Source organism: Mustela nivalis (assembly GCF_964662115.1).
Source record: "Mustela nivalis genome assembly, chromosome: 14".
In the NCBI taxonomy this organism is placed as follows: Eukaryota; Metazoa; Chordata; class Mammalia; order Carnivora; family Mustelidae; genus Mustela; species Mustela nivalis.
In genome coordinates this window covers 20,466,250-20,486,580 of record NC_139033.1, presented here as the reverse complement: position 1 = coordinate 20,486,580, position 20,331 = coordinate 20,466,250, and the positions used below count along the sequence as shown (strand labels likewise).

General features: G+C 47.1%; 1 protein-coding gene across 5 annotated transcripts in view; it reads left to right on the top strand.

Annotated features, from left to right (window-relative positions):
• ATP9B (ATPase phospholipid transporting 9B (putative)) overlaps positions 1-20,331 on the top strand; it is a 219,959-nt gene that overhangs the window by 20,361 nt on the left and 179,267 nt on the right. For 4 of the 5 annotated variants that reach the window (XM_082699939.1, XM_082699935.1, XM_082699938.1 and 1 more), the window contains exons 2-4: positions 90-263; positions 10,465-10,615; positions 13,264-13,377. In XM_082699939.1, coding sequence (XP_082556065.1) covers positions 90-263; positions 10,465-10,615; positions 13,264-13,377 — 439 coding nt within the window. The remainder of the gene's footprint in view (positions 1-89; positions 264-10,464; positions 10,616-13,263; positions 13,378-20,331) is intronic. The other variant, XM_082699936.1, reaches the window with a different exon arrangement.

Sequence of the window (20,331 nt, the reverse complement as noted above, 5' to 3'; positions counted from 1 at the left end):
TTGGGCCAACTCTTGTCTTAAATAATACCCTTACCTGTGACAGAAGACTGCTTGGCCGGCCTCAGCACTCTGTTCTTACCTCTGACCAGGTACCAGCTGGAAGATGAGTCCGCCCATTTGGATGAAATGCCACTAATGATGTCTGAAGAAGGCTTCGAGAATGACGAAAGCGATTACCACACGTTACCACGAGCTAGGATCACACGAAGGAAGAGAGGACTGGAGTGGTTGGTCTGTGGAGGATGGAAGCTCCTCTGCACCAGGTTTGTGATCTCCTGCTGCCTAATTTCCTGGGCTCTCAGGGCCACAGGGACGGTATTTATAAGCTCCACTTCCGACACACTTGTTCTTATATCAAAGTAAAGAAGACGCTCTAATGAGGTGACATCATAGAGAGTGTTAAAAAAGCAAATAGTGCTAATCAGAAAACGAAAGCCAAGTTCACTTTTTTTCTTTTTTTTAAAGATTTTATTTGTTTGTCAGAGAGAGCGCGGAAGCACAAGCAGGGGAGTGGCAGGCCGAGGGAGCAGCAGGCTCCCCGCTGAGCAAGGAGCCCCTCACGGGACTTGAATCCAGAACCTTGGGATCATGACCTGAGCCAAAGCAGTTGCTTCACTGACTTAGCCACACAGGAGTCCTCAAGTTCACATTTTTTTTTTTTTAAAGATTTTATTTATTTATTTGTTTGACAGAGATCACAAGTAGACAGAGAGGCAGAGAGAGAGAGGAGGAAGCAGGCTCCCTGTGGAGCAGAGAGCCTGATGCGGGGCTTGATCCCAGGACCCTGGGACCATGACCCGAGCCGAAGGCAGAGGCTTTAACCCACTGAGCCACCCGGGCGCCCCTCAAGTTCACTTTTTTAATGAGAAATTTAAATGTTTAGAAGACAGAGAAAGATTGGTTTTGTCGTGAATGCATGGTAGAGTCAGTTCTGGTCACTGTGTCGGCATTTGTGAACGGTTCTCTGGTCTCTCCCATCGGTAATCGTGCCCTCACCTAGAAAGGCAGATACAGGCGTATGAAATGCAGTTTAATAACACCGTGGCTCCGTGTGTCGTTCAGCTTGAATGCGTAGACTTGGAAGAATATTCTTCATTTAATTTAACCAGGAAGAAACAAAGATAAGAACTGCTCGTATTGGGGCGCCTGGGTGGCTCAGTGGGTTAAAGCCTCTGCCTTCGGCTCAGGTCATGATCCCGGGATCCTGGGATCGAGCCCCGAGTTGGGCTCTCTGCTCAGCAGGGAGCCTGCTTCCTCCTCTCTCTCTGCCTGCCTCTCTGCCTACTTGTGATCTCTGTCCAATAAATAAATAAAATCTTAAAAAAAAAAAAAAGAAGAACTGCTCGTATTTTAAACAAGTTCACTGGTGGCTGAGATAAACTTCAGCTGTGCTTATCCTGGGCTTTGGAGTCTGGTCTGTGAAACTGCACCCAGTGCTCACTGGCTGTCCTCCAGCCCCGGGGACAGGCAGGGCAAGATTTCAGCTGACCGAAGCCAGCATAACTTGAGTGGGATGTGTCAGATAAATTACAACTTTTATAGTCTTTCTGCTATGTTAAGTGTGTCGTCAGTGCCTTTCTTACCAGCATGAATTTATATCCCTTTGCCCATAAAAGGAGTATAGTAATTGTGGGAAGGTGTCGTATTTATCATCCTCAGTAGCCCTTTAGAAGTTTGCAAAAAGATGTTTTTACGACTGATCTGATTTCGGGGACGGCTCATGTGGTGGTGTTCAAACTGTGGCCCGTGGACTTCTGAGGACTCTGAGGGGTCCCTCCGAGAGCTCGGCCTCACAGACTCGGGGAGTTAGGCAGGCAGGACGTTGGCTTATCTTCCTCCCAGGTTCCAGTTAGTGTCCGACTTTGTCTCTCCGGTATATTGTAAGGTTTTCACATGAAGAAGAATTTCATGGCTAAATAAGTTTTAGAAGTTACTGATTGTGTTACTAATTTTTAATGAATGGTATAGTTTTTTCAAAAAACTTTTTCTGAGTTATATAGCTAGTATTCCAAGAGTATTCTTTGGGGATATTTAACAATTCTAGACTTCATTTCTTAAATGGTGCAGGGTTGTGCAGAATTGTTTTACTCTGTTTTTCTTGTGTCAGTTGTGATGCTTTCTGCTTTTCAAGGGGTTTATCTACTTTCAAATATATAAATTCCTGTAATTTAAAATGTATAAGGCTCTGGATGGTGGTCACATTTTTTTTTTTTTACTCCTGATCATCTCTGTCTCCCTTTTTCATATTAATCTTGATAGGAGGTTACCAGTTCTCTTCAAAGAGCCAAACTTCTAGTGTTGTCTTTGCTTTTGAAATTTTAAACTTTTATCGTGAAATAAATCCAACCTGAAATAAATTCACTTTTTTTTTTTTACTTGAAATTTTCAGTGGGATCGATTCTTTTTTTTTTTTTTTAATTTTTTTAAATTAACATATAATGTATTATTAGCCCCAGGGTTACAGGTCTGTGATCACGAGGTTTACACACTTCACAGCACTCACCATAGCACCTACCTTCCCCAAGGTCCACAATCGAGCCACCCTCTCCCTACCTCCTTCCTCCCAGCAACCCTCAGTTTGTTTTGTGAGATGAAGAGTCTCTTATGGTTTGTCTCCCTCCCAATCCCATCTTATTTTATTTATTCCTTTCCTCCCCACCAAACCGCTCACGTTGCATCTCAGCTTCCTCATATCAGGGAGATCATATGGTAGTTGTCTTTCTCCAATTGACTTATTTCGCTAAGCATGATACCCTCTAGTTCCATCCACGACGTCGCAAATGGCAAGATTTCATTTCTTTTGATGGCTGCATAGTATTCCATTGTGTATATAGACCACATCTTCTTGATCCATTCATCTGTTGATGGACATCTAGGTTCTTTCCATAGTTTGGCTATTGTGGACATTGCTGCTATAGACATTCAGGTGCACATGCCCCTTCAGATCACTACGTTTGTATCTTTAGGGTAAATACCCAGTAGTGTGATTGCTGGGTCATAGGGTAGCTCTATTTTCAACGTTTTGAGGAACCTCCATGCTGTTTTCCAGAGTGGCTGCACCAGCTTGCATTCCCACCAACAGTGTAGGAGGGTTCCCCTTTCTCCACATCCTCGCCAGCATCTGTCATTTCCTGACTTGTTGATTTTAGCCATTCTGACTGGTGTGAGGTGATATACCTCATTGTGGTTTTGATTTGTATTTCCCTGATGCCGAGTGATATGGAGCACTTTTTCATGTGTCTGTTGGCCATCTGGATGTCTTCTTTGCAGAAATGTCTGTTCATGTCTTCTGCCCATTTCTTGATTGAATTATTTGTTTTTTGGGTGTTGAGTTTGAGAAGTTCTTTATAGATTTTGGATACTAGCCCTTTATCTGATATGTCAATTGCAAGTATCTTCTCCCATTCTGTCAGTTGTCTTTTGGTTTTGTTGACTGTTTCCTTTGCTGTGCAGAATATTTTGATCTGGATAAAGTCCCAATAGTTCATTTTTGCCCTAGCTTCCCTTGACTTTGGTGATGTTCCTAGGAAGATGTTGCTGCGGCTGAGGTCGAAGAGGTTGCTGCCTGTGTTCTCCTCAAGGATTTTGATGGATTCCTTTCGCACATTGAGGTCCTTCATCCATTTTGAGTCTATTTTCGTGTGTGGTGTAAGGAAACGGTCCAGTTTCATTTTTCTGCATGTGGTTGTCCAATTTTCCCAGCACCATTTATTGAAGAGGCTGTCTTTTTTCCATTGGACACTCTTTCCTGCTTTGTTGAAGATTAGTTGACCATAGAGTTGAGGGTCTATTTCTGGGCTCTCTCTTCTGTTCCATTGATCTATGTGTCTGTTTTTGTGCCAGTACCATGCTGTCTTGATGATGACAGCTTTGTAATAAAGCTTGAAGTCCGGAATTGTGATGCCACCAACTTTGGTTTCTTTTTTGACATTCCTCTGGCTATTCGGGGTCTTTTCTGGTTCCATATAAATTTTAGGATTATTTGCTCCATTTCTTTGAAAAAAATGGATGTGATTTTGATAGGGATTGCATTAAATGTGTAGATTGCTTTAGGTAGCATAGACATTTGCACAATATTTGTTCTTCCAGTCCATGACTATGGAACATTTTTCCATTTTTTTCTGTCTTCCTCAATTTCTTTCATGAGTACTTTATAGTTTTCTGAGTACAGATTCTTGGCCTCTTTGGTTAGGTTTATTTCTAGATATTTTACGGTTTTGGGTGCCATAGTAAATGGGATTGACTCCTTAATTTTTCTTTCTTCTGTCTTGTTGTTGGTGTATAGAAATACAACTGATTTCTGTGCATCGATTTTATATCCTGACACTTTACTGAATTCCTGTACAAGTTCTAGCAGATTTGAAGTGGAGTCTTTTGGGTTTTCCACATATAGTATCATATCATCTGCAAAGAGTGATAGTTTGACAAAATAAATTCACTTTTATTTTGAAATAAAGCCAAACTTATAGAAAAGTTGCAAGCATTCCTCTCTGCCCTTTGCCTAAGATTACTAACGTTTCATCTTTTGCCACATTTCCTTACTGTTCTCTTAAATCTCAGTTCCTTTCAGAGTGACTTCAGATGAAGCTGCTTGTTCCTTCACTGTTCTCTGATCTTTGTAGCTCGGTGCATGTCTCTTAGGAAGAGGCTGTTTTCATATGTGGCCACTGGGCAGTAGTCATGTGCAGGAGATGGCGTCTGGCACAGCTCTGTCTCCTGCTCTGATCCTGCCCGCCAAGCGCCCTTCCTCTCTAGGTGCCATGGCGTTTAGCTGGCCTGCCTGTTCCGTCTCCAGGAATCTGGAGCCACTTTTTGTCTTTTGTCTTTGCCATTTCTTTGTCTTTTATTCCATCGATGTTTATGAGGACTACACAACAGGTGTTTTGTAGAACATTTCAAATATTGGTTTGTCTGAGGTCTCCTCACCATTAGATTCACATTAAACATTCTCTGTGGGCCGCTGTGTCAGTGACACAGTATCCTCCTTAGGGTGTCTCCTTCCTGTGTCATTGAAATCTGGTCTGCCCTTAATTTTTTTCATCCTTTTGAGTTTAACTTACTGTTCTTCTGGCTTCCTAAGATGGATTCTCAGATCACCAGCATTGTACTTTTTCCTTTTTTAAAAGTAGATGCATTTCAGATTTGACACATGGTATTTTCATTATCATTTAGTGCAAAATATGTTCTGATTTACATTGTCTTTTCTGCTTTAGTTGATGTTCAATTTAGAGCCATGCTGCTTAATTTCCAAACAGTTGGGAATTTTCCTAATTGTCTTTTTGTAATCGACTGTTAACTTTTTTTTAAAAGGCTTTATTTATTTATTTATTTATTTGAGAGAGACAAAGTGAGAGCAAGAGAGAGAGCACAAGCAGTGGGGGAGGGGCAGCGGGAGAAACAGAGTCAGCGCGGAGTTGGGAGACAGGAGACCGACTGGGTCTCAGAACCCTGAGATCATGACCTGCGCTGAAGTCACACGCTTCGTGGACTGAGCCACCCAGGGCCTGCATGATCTACTGTTATCTTAGATCCACTGTGGTCCTAGAACGTACTTACAATTTTTTTTCTTTCAGGCTCTGTAACGTGTTGAGACTTGCTTTATGGTTCATCGTAGATGGGCAGTGTTAGTCAGTTTTCTGTGTGTATTTGGAAATAATTTATGCTTTTTGATTGACTGGGTTACTCTGTATGTTAGTGAGTGTCTTTGTTCCTAGTCGTGACTAATCAATCGTCTGTGTTCATATTTTAAGTTCCCGGTCAGAGACTGAGAAACCTGCTGAGTCTCGCAGCGTCACCGAGGGGGCATCTCCTGCTTCAAGTTGTGTCGGTTTTGCTTTCTGTATTTAGGGTGTGTTACCGACGATGCACGTGGAGGGTCACCGACTTACTGTTTGTAATGGGATTGGTCTTTGTCTCTGCGTGCAGCGGCCGGTGCTCCTCCCAGGTGCCCCGCTTTGGCCGCGTCCCTGGTCTCACCCCCACCCCCACCCCCTTCCCTCCTGCGACCCTCAGTGTGTTCTGTTATTAACACTTTGTTCCTTGATTTCTCTCTCTGTCTAGCAGCTTTCTTTGATTGGCCTTTGCCTGGTGTATAGTTTTCATACTTTTACTTTGTTTTATTAAAAACAAAAACTTTTCTGGGGCGCCTGGGTGGCTCAGTGGGTTAAAGCCTCTGCCTTCGGCTCAGGTCATGATCCCAGCGTCCTGGGATCGAGCCCCGCATCGGGCTCTCTGCTCAGCAGGGAGCCTGCTTCTCCGTCTTTCTCTGCCTGCCTCTGCCTACTTGTGATCTCTGTCTGTCAAATAAAATCTTAAAAACCTTTTGAAATAATTACAGCTTCACAGGAATCCACAGAGATAGTATTGGGGGGCTCCCACTTATCCTCACCCAGTTCCCCCGCAGTGGCTTTGTCATTTTTTTTTCAAGATTTTATTCATTTATTTGAGAGAGAAAGAGTGAGCCTGAGGTGGGAGGAGCAGAGGGAGGGGGGGAAGCAGGGTCCCCACTGAGCAGGGAGCCAGGCCCACACGGGACTCCATCCCAGGACCCTGAGATCATGACCTGAGCCGAAGGCAGAGGCTTTAACCCACTGAGCCACCCAGGCGCCCGTAGGCTTTAATTTCTTAATGGCTTAAAAACTGCTTTCTCATTTTTATTACTTGGTAAAAATTCCAGCCCTGACACATTGAAAAAATTTTCCATCATCTGCCCTCCAGGTTGTCGTTCCTGTGAGTCACGGTGATGCACGCTGGTGCACTAGCTCTCTCAGGCTGGGAGTGAGGCCTTTCTCGTGAGCCTTCTGTTTCACTCCTTACCAACGGTCGCTCTGTCCCTTGGGAAAGTGGAGCCACTGAGGCCGTGTTCATAGGAGCAGGGGGTTGTATGGGTGGGTGGGGGGAGGGGGGATGTCAGATGCCGGGGTGACTCCTGTTCTCCGTGGTCTCTACACTTTCTGGGAACCTGCAGCACGTTGGTGACGCAGAGCAGAGGAAGGCGTTGATGTTTTAAGGAGACGCTGGACTGTGCTGCTCTGGGTAACCGTGCACACCTGTTGGATATCCTGAGTGTCTACGTTGGGTCCCTTTTTGAAGAAGGCTTTCTAAACTTTGGGAGTTGTATAACTATGGCTGAAGTTTTCGGAGACGGGATCTTGGTATGTTAAAGATACTTTATTCAGTATAGGGTATTACTTTGATTATAGAAGCATTTGTGGAAAGCTTCTATTCCTGCCGTGTGGGAAGGCAGGATAGACTTGGTTCAGTATTGGGTTTAGCGTTGCTTTGACTCGGGTGCTGGGATGGGAGGTGTCCCCTGGGTGATCCGCATTTAGAAGGCGCTCCGCCTTGTGGGACGGTTACTCTCCGCTCCTCTTCCATGTTCGCTTGCTCGGGACCAGTGTTTACCAGTATGTTTTACTAAAAAATGGCCCGTGATTTTATTTTCCTGCTTAGCTCTATAGCTCCGTAAAGGTCACGCTTTTGGGTTACAGGTTTTGTTTTGTTTGTTTTAAATGTTTGGTGTTTATGTCCTTTACTCTTGGCATTCAAGGCACCTGTCTTCTTTCGGGCCCTGTGTCCTGTCTGCACCATCCAGTGGCGATTCTGGTGGCGCTCCAGGCTTGTAAACCCTTAAGCCCTGTGTTCATTTAATTTTGTGAAACAGCATGTGACGACTTGCTTCTATGTTTGCATGAGGAAATAATTAGCAAGAACACTTGTTCCTTGATAGTTCTTAGGTAGAAAAGTGTTGGAAATAGTTACATCTTGGATGTCTAGGAATCTGATTTTTTTTTTTCTCTACAGAGTTATAGAGAAAAAGAATTAATAAACAGTTGAGTTGTGTGTGCTTTTAGCCCTTGGTATTTAATGTAGAGCTTATAGAGGGGAAGGCTTTGGAACTTAGCGGGTGGCCAGGTTCAGGCCCGCCCGGTGGCGTGGGTGAGGGTTGTCTGCTGCGTTCCTGGGACGCCCAGAGCGGTTGTGCATGCATGGAGCCTTTTGCCATAGAGTTGGTAAAGTGCACATTTCCTACATTTTATATTTATTTTTCACACACTTAATTTTGCCTGCCTTCTGTTTTCTCTTAGCTCTGTCTGGCTTTCGTACATTAAACTGTCACATTAGGCAGTTAAATGTTTCAGAACAAGAACTGGAACTTGCATACGTCGCTGGAGGGTCTTTGCTCTGACAGCAGCGCTGCAGGCTCGTGTCTCCCGTGCTGTCCCCACTGCCCTGTGCTCCATGCGGCCCAGTCCTGCCCACGGACCCTCCCTGTGACGATGAGAATGCTCTAGATCTGTGATGTCCACTGTGGTAGCCAAGGGCCAGGGTGGCTGTTGATCTGTTGAAATGCGGCTAATGTGACGGAGGGACTGGACTGTTTATTCCACTTGGTGTAAATTCATATTAGAATGGTCACGTGCGGCCGGGGGCGCTTCCTTGTGTGCCGGAGTGAGCGCTGTGAGCTGGGAGACGCTGGAGACCGACCGAGGGCGGCCGTGCCGTGGCAGCGGCCCCGGAGGGCCTGCTCTGAGGACGCGTGGTGCCCGGGGGTGCCCGGGGCTCCCGAGCGCGCACGCCCGTCCCCCGTGCTCTCGGACGAGGACGCGCGCGTTCAGACTGTGGGCGTCCCAGTGGGGCCTCGCCCCTGCTCCTCCGCTCTGCCGGTGTCCGCGCTGTGCCCCCGGGACCCAGCCCGCCGCGGGGCGCCCGAGGCCCTGGGCCGACGGGCAGGGCGGACGCAGGCTCTGCTGCCCGCTCTGCCGCCGGCCGGGCGCCGCGTCTCCGAGTCAGTCACGGTTCTGGCCTCCTTGTTCCCCGGCGTGAAACGTGCGAGGCTCGCATCGCCGCGGCGGCCTTGCAGGGGTCGCCCTGGTGGAGCCCCGAGGCTAGGGAAGGGCCGCTCCTGGCGCGCGCGGCCGAGTGTCCGGTGCAGCCCGACCGGGTTTTGGAGCCTCAGGAGCGGTCGTGTGCGAGCGGAGCCGCTGCCGGGAAGGGCGAGGCACGGAGCCCCGGGCGCTCGGGGTGCACGGGCTGCTGTGCGGGGCGGGGCGGGGCGGGGCGCGGGCGCGGGCGGGGGTCCGCGGGGGGAGCGGCGCGCGACGTCGTGGGGTTCGGAGCGCGTCCTCGTCTCTTCGGCGCCGTGACTTTATCCGGCGCAGGCGGGACCGCGGTCACGTCCCGAGGTTTTACCCACATAACCTCCCTCCCCCCGCAGCGGAGGCGCCGCAGGCGGGACGCTACCCCGGCGGCCACCGGCGTGGATGACGCCCCGGTTGTCGCCCCTGGGGGCCCGGCCGTGTCCTTCCGTTGCGGGCCGTCGGCGCTGCGGGCGCGGACGGGCAGGCGCTGGGCCGGCGGGCGCGGACTCGCACAGCCGAGGGCGGCCGGCTGCGGGGCGGGCTCCCCGCGCGGGCGGAGCGGGACGGAGCCCCCCGGGCGGGCGCGCGGTCATCCGCGGACGGAGCCCGGTTCGCCAGGAGCGCACGCGGGACCCGCGCCCGGAGCCGTCGGCCGGCGCCCGGCGGCCCTTCCCGGTGGTCTCGGCAGTCGGGCGCGCTGGGGACAGGTCGGCGGTGCGGACGGTCACTTCAGCGTTGCTTACTGCTTAGTTCAGATGACTTTGAGACCTTTTTGCCATTTTTCTTAAGTATTTGAAGGAAAGTTCATTCTCTGTACCCGAAAGTAACGGTTTGGATGTCCGGAGCGCGGAGTGTTTGGGCCCGGCGCCGGGCGCGACCGACGGCGCGGACACGAGCGGGGTGTTCGCGGGCGCGGCCGAGTCCTGCGCCGGAGCCTGGCCCCGCGCCCCGCTGCCCTCAGTGCGGAACCGAGCCCAAGTCTTCGTCTCATTTATTTTACGTCTGATTTTTTAAAGATTTCATTTATTGGACAGAGAGAGCCGTCGCAAGCCGGCAGAGACGCAGGCGGGGAGCAGGTTCCCCGCGGATGGACCCGAGGCGGGGCTCGATCCCGGAACCCTGCGATCATGACCGCCGCTGAGGGCCGCGGCCCAGCGCGCTGCTGCAGTCGTCATCTTTAAGAGAGGAAAGAAGGGACCACCTGAGACGGAGGGTCCACACCCTGGCTGACTCGATGGCTGAGGGCCTTTACCCTTGGGTCACTCCGTGCTGGACTGAGAGTCGCAAGCAGCGCGGCTCCCCTCTCTCCCCGCAGAAGAGCGCTGACTGCCTCGGAGTGTTGACGGCTTTGTCAGTCCGAAGCCGGGAAGATCATCTCCCTGCGGTTCCAGAAGTCATTATGCGCGCCTACAAGTCGCTTTCAGTGTTTTATGTCAGATTTATATCAGTATCACCTGTTGAAGACAAACTTTACAGATTAGCTTTACACGTGCTGTCAGTATTTAGTAAATACAGGAACAACCAGTATTGGCTTTAAATATGTAGAATTAATTTAAAAATTTTAAACAAGGGTACCGAATGAGTGTCTTTTGTTTCCATGCAGTTGCTGTGATTGGCTGATAAATATTTGTCAAAGAAAGAGAGAACTGAAAGCTCGCACAGTGTGGCTCGGGCATCCTGAAAAGTGCGAAGAAAAGCATCCCAGAAATTCTATAAAAAATCAGAAATACAATGTATTTACCTTTATACCTGGGGTAAGACTATTACATTCTTATGAGTGGGTTTCATATGAGAAATTGCCGGCTTCTTTTGTTTTCACTGATCTTTTTTTTAATATTTTTTTTCCCTGTTAATTGTGTCACCAACAAATGAGTGACCTTTTGTTTCTGAATACTCCATGTTTCAGATAGTTGTTAAATAATTCATGCACACTTTTAGTGGGTGCATTGTGGAGTTCATTGAAAGAACATTTATAGTTTGACTTTGATCCTGGATAAACATGTTTATATTACTGTAGAAATAATCAAGTAAGCCTAAATTAAATTATCAGAAAATAAGTCAAACGTTTTGTATGCAGGTGAGTTGGAATGTTAAGTTGAAAGCTTGCCAAGGAACTTTGTGATCAAAGTAAAATAATTTTTTACACAACCATGACTCAGTAACAAAATATCTGTAAGCATTTGTAAATGTATTTTCTACTTCACATTATAAATTTCTGGCCGTGTTACATTGTTATGTCATTACTTATCTTTAATTAGGTATTATGCTAAGTGAAAATAATGATGTTTAAATATTTTACTTTTTTTGTTGCCAGTGATATTTTTGGCTTAAGATACAAAGCTGAGTTTGTATTTAGAATGATTGAATAGTTTTTTTTTTTTTTTACATTATTTCCTATTTTTATAGACCAATTTATTCATCTTTTTAAAGGCAGAAGGAAGCCGGTACTGGTTCTATTTCTACATCAAGGTTTTTGACACATTCTAGCTACCTGCTCTGGTGCCCTTTTGCAAGAAAACCTCTTGTTAATGTGAAATAAGGGCTGTTTTATTTTTCATGTTTTAATTTAAATAATCATGCTGATTGTATATTGGGCATTCATTGCCTCTCACCGCCCTCCCCCACCATCTAATAGTTGGCGAATGCTTCATATCTAATTTACTCTTTATTAAAACACGCAGAACTGCCGGCTCCATCATGGGGTGACAGCTCCTTTGTCAGGACAGTGAAATGTACGCTGTCTTTCAGGCAGATAAATATTCTCATCTTTATTGAATGAAGCTGCTGTTTTCTTTAAATTTTAAATACTCGCAGATCGGTGAAGCATTGTACGTTTTCCTAAAGGTCACAGAGTTCATTCCGTAGACAATAGAGTATTGATTACAGTGGTGTGCAGCCCCACTCTGACCAGAGGGAACCCCCACAGCCGCCAGGACAGTCCGCGTCCTGAGGGTACCTGTTGGTGTGGCTGTGTGACTCTTACCGTGCGAATTCATCCTTAGATTGCCTCTTAAATTGGGCTTTTCATCTAAAACGTAGTATTTTAGAAACATCTGATAATTGCACAGTAGGAATTCTATGCCATTTTTAGCACAAATGGCAATTTTTGAATTGCTAATAGATATAATTTATGCTAACTGAGATTTTAAAGAAATCACTGAGGAAAAAGAGCTTTCTCTCCTGCTGAGATTAATTTATGAAATGACACAAAACATTTTTAGACAGCAATTGAATATGATTATGAATATAAACGTGTCATCAATGCAGCTGATTTTTAAGTTGCAAAAATAACTGTATGATGATGTGGAAAACTTCATTATGTTAAAAACTGTGGTTCCAGACTCTAAGTCAACCGTGAGTACTTAACCCATTGCTCTGCTCTTGTTAAAATTTCTGCGCCTTCCAAGTTGCATATGAGACGGCATCCAGGGAGATTTTGATTTGGAAGCTGCAAGGTTGTAAGTTTAATTGCGATTATGGTGCGCCATTTGAATTATTCCCATCTATAGACATGAGTTTTGTTCCATTTTGATTTTCAATTTAAATTTAATAATTTGAGAATTTGTAAGTAGAAGTCTATTAATATACCAGATCTTGTGTTTGCTTCCTTAAAGATAACTCTGAATTAAAAAACAAAAACAAAGTTTCAGGATTTGCTTTCCTAAATTTTATTGAATGATACTTATTTTGTATTTGAAAATGTTATTGCAGATCATCTGCCAAGAGATTATAAAGGGTATAGGTCGTGTCTTCCTGAATTGGTCTGCAGTTCACGCGCTTTTACATGTCGTCATTTCTTGTGCTTCGAGAAAAGTAAATAGAGGAGATTAAGGCAGTTTTTATGAAGTCATAATGTGTACGTTTTGCTTGTTCATTCAGTTATTTTAAAGCTACCCAGATGTTCATGTTCAGAGACATGGCCATCACATTTTTTACCTTTTCATAAATGCAGCGTTAATATGATTTTCTCATTATAAAATTTTCTGACTTATCAAGATATACATTTTTGTGTATATAAATACAGATATTTATTGACTTAGTAACATTGGGAAGGTTTTGCTATCTCATTTGCTTTGATCTACAAAGATTTACAGAGCAGTGTGCAAAACTCAAAATTGTATATAAGAAAATAAATACTTGTAGAGGATGCTGTTAACATAATTGGAAATTCTAGTTGTCTTTTTTTTCAATTTATTTTAACTATAACTCTGAGTAGGCCTAATAAACGTGGGGTTCAGTCATGGGAAAGCTGGTGTCAGAGTCAAACTACATTTACTGTCACTCAGGGCTGGTTGTCACTGATGCAGATGCTGCTAGATACTGTGTGGATTTAATTAATTGAAGTATTATGGTATGTTTTCCTTCAAGAGATTGTGTTAATTTTTTTTCTTTTCCTTTTCAGGTTTTATATGAACAATTCAAGTTTTTCTTGAATCTCTATTTTCTGGTAGTATCCTGCTCCCAGTTCGTACCAGCACTGAAAATAGGCTACCTCTACACCTACTGGGCTCCTCTGGTAAAAGAACAGATTTTTGAAATTAAGTTAAATTACTAACTATTTAATATCTGGTTTTAAGAGTGCAGATGGTTGCCAGATAAACCAACGCGATCTCAAGACACGTGGTCTTGTTGCTGTTTCTCATCGTGCTTCTGCTGCAAGTTCGTGCAGAGCTCTGCCGCTGCGAGATCGTGCAGAGCTCTGCCGCAAGGGGGTTCGCAGCCTCGCCGGAGTGTCACGGCCTTGGCCCAGAGGCCACTAGGCGCCTTTGCTGCTGGGCGTGGGGGCTGGTTTCCATGGGGCATCCTAGACGTGCCCTGCGACACCAGGTCTGTCTGTCCAGCCAGCTCTCTCCCATGCACACGGCGCTGTCGGTGTCTGCTCAGTGGCTCTTGGCGTCCTGACGCACGGGCAGTTCTTACCGTTTGGCTGAAGTAGCTCACCGATGAAGTCCAGACGGTTTCGGGCTGACAGCTCAGGGTATAAAAGTTTGTGAAAGGCAGCTGACCCTTAGCATCAAGTATTTCAACTTGAGACATAATGCCGTTTTAATGGTTTGATGCCGTTTGCCAATAATATTCAGCTTATGCAGACAAAATGTGGGCCTTATTCTTCCTCTCACCTGGAAGAATGCACTGCTTCCTTTTGGGCAGATTACCAGCATAATCTGGTCAAGGAAACATAGTGAGTGAAAGGGCAGAGCAGTGCCCACATCCCCACCTAAGCCTCCCTTCGGAACTGGAGATGTGGTCACTGTGCTCCCGAGCTCATCCGTGTGCTTGGTGCCGCCCTGCCGCCACCCAGGGATGGTCTTAGATGCGCCAGGAAGGGCTGCCAGGGGACAGGAGCCTCGCCGAGAGGCTCGGTGGAAGCAGTGTCTCCTGTCGCATCCACATGGATTCCGAATAGCGCGGGTCTGAGCGGAGGAAGTGACTGTGTTTGTCGTACAAAGACACAGTCACTGAGTGAACGAATACCTCTCCACTCATTAGATTAGCAAGGTTGGAAGACATCAGGCTTATTGAGACAGGTGGTCAAGGAAGACCGCTCTGAGGGCCGGCACCCGAATGCCATCTGGACGACCGAGTGTCTGGGCCGTGCGTGCAACAGGGGAGAGATGCGCGGGCAGCGGGAGCCCGGGGGCTGGGGTGTGGCCGGAGCGTGGGAACACAGGGGCTGTGATGGGGGAGGGCAGCGGGCAGTCCCGTTTCCTCTGTGTGGGGGAGAGCTGTCTGCCTCTGTGGGTGCGCTCAGGGAGCGCAGACCTGTTGTCACAGTGGGCTCGGGCCAGGCAGCTGTGGAGAGAGGACAGAGGGGACTGGTTTCTTTCTTCCTCGCTCCTTTCTTCCCTCTGCGGGCAACCCTGTTCTGCATTTGAGACTCAGTTGTCCCGTCTCTCTTAATAATTGTGCTGCTCATGTTCGTGTTGCTGGAATGAAACCGAGTGTTGTTTGCATGCCGTAAAAATTTATATAAAGATGATCTTACTGTATATGTCCTTTTGCATCATGCTTTTTTGGCTTAACATTGATTTCTATAACGGATCCGTGATGATACATACGATCTAGTTCGTTCACTTTTCACTTCTCTGAAGTGTTCCACTGACCGAGTATGTCCGTCTTCCAGAAGAGGAGACGTTTCTGCTCATTTTTCACAGTTACAGACTTTGCTGTCGTGGTCAGTGTGGTGGTACGCTGCTCCCCTGTGCTCGTGAGTTGGAGACCCCACAGGCTTTGGCATCCTGGAGGTCTCAGTGACAGGCTGCTCCTCACCTCTCCCAGCTTCCAGTAAAAGCCGCGCAGCGTTACAGATAGAGCGTAGGGAAAACACTTGCTCATCCCGTAAACACGGCTGTACTCGGAGCGTCGGCGTGTTTATTTCTGGCCCCGCTTCCTACCCCCGCTTCACCTGGTTGCCCTGGACCCCTTCGGCATCACTCCCGTCTTGGGTTGAAATTCATTTCAGCAGTGATTGTCTCGGAACACAAGATCTTCTTAAACATCTAAAGTAAAATGTATTCATTTCTGCATTTCTTCTGCATCTTTTCTTATTAACTGTGATTTAAGTAGCTTTTGACCAAAGAAAGTGTTAGTTGTAGATGGATTCCTGATGAGGGGTTTCGGATCAGCCGTTCACAGAGTCGCCTGTGTCGGCCACGGCGGAGTGAGAGTGTGTGCGCCAGCATCGCTGCCCGCCCTTTGCTTCCGAGTGATGTTTCCGTCCTCTGTCTTGATTGTCAGCTGGTGGCGTTGGAAGTGCTTTGTCCTTCTCTTGTTGGTGCGTGAGGATTAACTGTCGTGCTTCCGGAAGTGCCTGGGCCAGCCCCTAGCGCCGTGCTTGCGGAAGGGACGCCCTTACCCTGCTGCACGTGGGTGGCAGGGGCCCCAAAGAAAGGTGAAAAGCCCATCTTTCCCATTTGAGTAACGCTTCATTTTGCTTTGTGACACGACTGGCGGGGCTCTCGTGTCCCTGCTCTCGCGTCCCTGGGCCTCAGCAGTGGCCTGCTTTATGAAACCTTTCTGTTCTTTGGTTTGTCGGCAGCCACAGTCCATGCCTTTCATCAGATAATCAGTAACGAAGATTTCCTAGTGTCTGTGCTCGCACTGCTCATGTACGTCTTAACCTCTGATGTAGCAAAAATCTTAAAAAGCTGATGTGTACATTAGATTCACCTTTGAATCCCAAGAGGCAGGCTGAGGTGTATTGGTTCCTTAATCCAAACTCACCTCAGAAAATTTTTTCTTACACTGAAAAGTCAGATATGTGTGTGTGTGTGTGTGTGTGTGTGTGTGTATGTGTATATATATATATATATATATTTTTTTTTTTTTTTTTAATTAAGGAGCTGTGCTTCAACAGGGTTCTCCTAGCTCCCGATTCCTTGCTCTCTCCTGCCCACTATGTTGGCCGCATCCTGTCAAAGGCCGGCACTAGCACGTGGTCCTTAGGCTCACACTCTGTGTCTTGATGTCTGTTCTCCGCCTGCTTTCTCGGGAGGCGCAGAGAGAGGAAGTAGTTAGCATTTCCAGATTCCTTTTTGCCAGCAGCCTGGCAGAGAAGCCCAGCGCACCAGGCTGCAGGTGGCTCTGAACTCTTCGGTTTGGCGTCCCCTGATTGTCAACAGGGCACTTCCCGTTCGCTCTGCTCTGCAGCTCAAAGGTATTTCTGAGAACAGCGATGGTTTGATCATCTTTCTTTATCAAGTTCTCCGGACGATGTTATTTACCAGCTCCGGTCTGATCTGATTTCTGTTATATTTTGCCACAGAACAGAAGAGCAAACTGAAAATAAGTGGCTTTATTGCATCCCCGTGTCAGAGTGAAGATTGCCTTTTGCATCATTCAGCTTTCACGGCAGCTCTTTGAGGGAAAGCTGGTGTAATCAGAGTAAGAGAGTGGATCGTAATGCTTCCATCAGAGTTAATCAGGTGGAATGGAGCTCCCTGCGCACACCGTTCTCCGATGGAGGAGGCGGTGGTTAGTACTGATTTTCCACCGAGGCCTGTTCCGCTGTTTTGCTCATAGAAGGCTGGACAGGCTGCGCAGGTGGCCAGTCTGCGAGCACTCTGATTTTCGGTCCTTCCTCTGTCCACTCTTTCTTCGGAGTGCGTCTGCACGTCGGAGGTGTGGACAGAGTAGGGGAAGGAGAAGCCACCTCGGTTCCCTGGACTCCTGCCTCCTACTGTCCAGAGATAAACACGCACCACTTGAGCCGCACGTTTACTGTGACCTTTGCAAAAGGATGTACATGTGCTGCTGGTGCCTCAGTTTCCCTGTCTGTGAACTAGAGGTGAGGGTGCACACCTCATAAGGTTTTTGTCGCACTTAAGAGGTAACTCATCTAAAAGACATAGCAGAGTTGCTGCCATGTAATAATCCCTCAAGGTTACTAACTGATTCTGTAAAATATCGATGGAATTTTTTTCTGTTTTGATAAAAACACATCTTGTGTTGGCACTTACTCAGCGTCTCTCCTGGGCCATCTGGAGAAGTAGGAAAAAAGAATTCCACTTTGTGGTATAAGATTTCGTCCCGGTCCGTGGACTGGCCGTGTGACACGTTCCCGTCATGCACTGTCACTGACAGGCCGATGCACAGACAGTGTTGTTTCACTGTGAAATACCATCACCCTCTTGTGTTTGCTTTTGGCTTTTCGAGGTGTTGTCGCTGTAGCTTCCACTGTGGACCAGGTCGGTGCTGAGGCCGTGGGAAGGTCCAGCTGCTCCTGCGGGACCGCTTCCTTGTCCACATCCGTAGGCCTCCGGTCTGCTCTGACCCAGCTACAAGCCAGTCGGTCTGCACTCTGCAGGTGGAGGCCACGCGCGGAACACGGCAGTGGTTAAGGAGGAAATGGTGGGCTGGCGTCGGCGGCACCTTTCCCATCATCTGCGCCTTTCTTGGCATCTGCTTTGTGCTGGAGCCTGGCTGGGGGCTTTTCTGGGGATAGGTGTGCCGGAGACGCACGTGGTGGTGTGGGAGCGACACCTCTTGGTCGCTGCTGGTCCTGCACATCGGCTGTGTGTTCAGGGGAACCTCCGATTCGGGCCGTGGCCTAGAGCAGCTTGTGCAGTCCTTGCCTGTGACTAGGGCTCTGTTTCCTTGAAGAGCGCTTGACTCCTGTTTCAGGAGCGGGGATCTGCCCCTCTTTGGTGATCTTCTGTAATGTTACTGCTTTGGAAACAAGAGCTTATTTTCACTTGCTGAGATCTTGGAAGCACTAGGAATGACTGCGTTCTATGGTTTATAATTGCTTAATGAACGGAGAACTAACTTGTGCTGTGGTCAAGCCTTAGGTTTCCAGGGTGAAAGTTAGGTTGACCTGGAGCTTATAGGCGACGTGTACCGGTCTGGGGGGAAGGTACACATTTCAGGCTTGAGCAAATCGGTAGCAAACAGAACATTCCAGGTGTTGACGCTGCGTCTGCCAGATGCAGAGCCACTCAGTTAACAGCGCTGTTCTAGTCCGTAAGGAAGGCCGGCCTCACAGCCGTTCTCCTCCCTCTCAGAGCCAGGCGGTCACAGATGGAATCGGAAGAAACCACGTATACACCGTGGACACGGTCTGTAACAGTACATACTCTTCTGCGCGAGAATGGCTGTTGAGAACTGTATTTCTTGGTTTGGTGGCTGCGTACTTTTCATGTTACTGGAACCGGGTTGTGACTTAGAGTTTATGTTTTTAAAGTGGTGTTTTCTTTGCACCTGACACTAACCACATCTTTGAGTGAGGGAAATGCAGTATTTCAGCAGAGAGTACACCATGAATTTCCTATTTGTAGACATTCAGACTATTTCCAGATTTTTACATTTGATGCTGCTGGGATCCTTGAGTTTTTGTTTTTGTTTGTTTTTTTTTTTAGGATAAGTTTCCAGAAGTGAAACTGTTTGGTTAAAATGTGTTTAAGTTTTAAGGCTTTTGGTAACACTAAATTTGTTTAAAAAAAAGTATTTTGGTATCTCCTACTTTGGATTTTCCTATTTTTTTTCCTTGTCTTAGCTGAACTAAACAACATCTAGATACAAAGGAAAGGAGGAAACCTGACTGTGTTCACAGCAGCATAGTCTTATATGTTGGGAACTCTGGGGTGTCCGTGTACACAGAAATGCTGGAACTAATCAGTGAGAACTAATCAATGAGATCGTAGGGTCCACGATAGATACCCAAAAACTGTGTGTATTTCTATATACCAGCAGTGATCATCTGAAAATGAAATTCGGATAGCAGTTCCATTTATAATAGCATCAGAAAGAAAAAAATAGGAGTAGATTAGCTAAAATTCAGGGTTGCATATTGGAAACTAATAAAACTTTTTTTTTTAAAAAAACGAAGATGTAAGTAAATAAAAGTCATCCCATGTTCACGGGTTGAAAGACACAATTGTTCCAACGGCAACACTCTCCAAATTGATCTGCAGATTCAGTACAATCTCTGTCAATAGCCGTCTTGGCTTTTTGGCAGAAATTGACACGCTGATTCTAAAATTCCTGTGGAAACGCAAGAGACCCAGAGTGGCCCGGCGACCCGGAAGGGCAGAGATGCGGATCAGACGAGAAGGTCCGCATCAGAGGACTCCTGCTTCCCCCTCACAAAGCCTCAGTAGTCCAGACAGTGCGGGACTGGCAGGAGAGATGAAAGGACCAAGGAGTACAGCACAGAGTCCAGAAATAACCTTCCTGAACTGACAGATCGGTTTTCGGTGTGGTGCTATGAGACCGTCCAGTGGGCTGGTCAGTGCACTCAGCAAATGGTGTTGGGGCAGCTGCACAGCCAGACGTGAGAGACTGAAGTTGGAATGAAGTTGTGCCCTCGCTCAGGTCATACCCAGAAAACCAGTCACAGTGGATCACAGACTGAGTGCAAGAGCTAAAACTGTAAGACTCCTGCAAGAAAACACAGAGGCAGATTTTTGTGATCTTAGACAGCAAAAGCCCAAGTGTCTAAAGAAAAACGTAAATAAATTAATTATGTTAAATTAATTTAAAAATTTTCGGGCATCAAAGGATACGAGGAGGAAAGTAAAGTGATAAGCTAGAGTGGGGGAAAATATTTGTAATCTCACATTTGCGAATCCCATGTCTAATGAGATATTACTTGTTTCCAGAATAACACACAGAGCTCTTACCGCCTCACAGTGGAAGGCAGACGACATAGCTGACCAGCAGGTGTGGGGTCTGAGTGCATAGTTACGTGTGCGGATGTGTGTGCTCAGTAAGCTCATGTTAAGGGGTGTAACCACGCTGGAAGGCGGTTTGGCAGTTCCCCAAAGTGCTACGCGGGCCGCATTACCCAGAAGAGGCAGATCCATAGAGACAGAAAGCTGGACTAGTGGTTGCCGGGCGTTGGGGCCTGGAGGGGACGGGGGTGACCAGTGTCAGGGGTGGGCTCCTCTGTCGTTGGAGTGATGGGAATTTCTGCAGTGCGAAGGTGGTGAAGACGCAGCTCTGAGCATAGCAGGGGGTCGGCCTTTCAGTA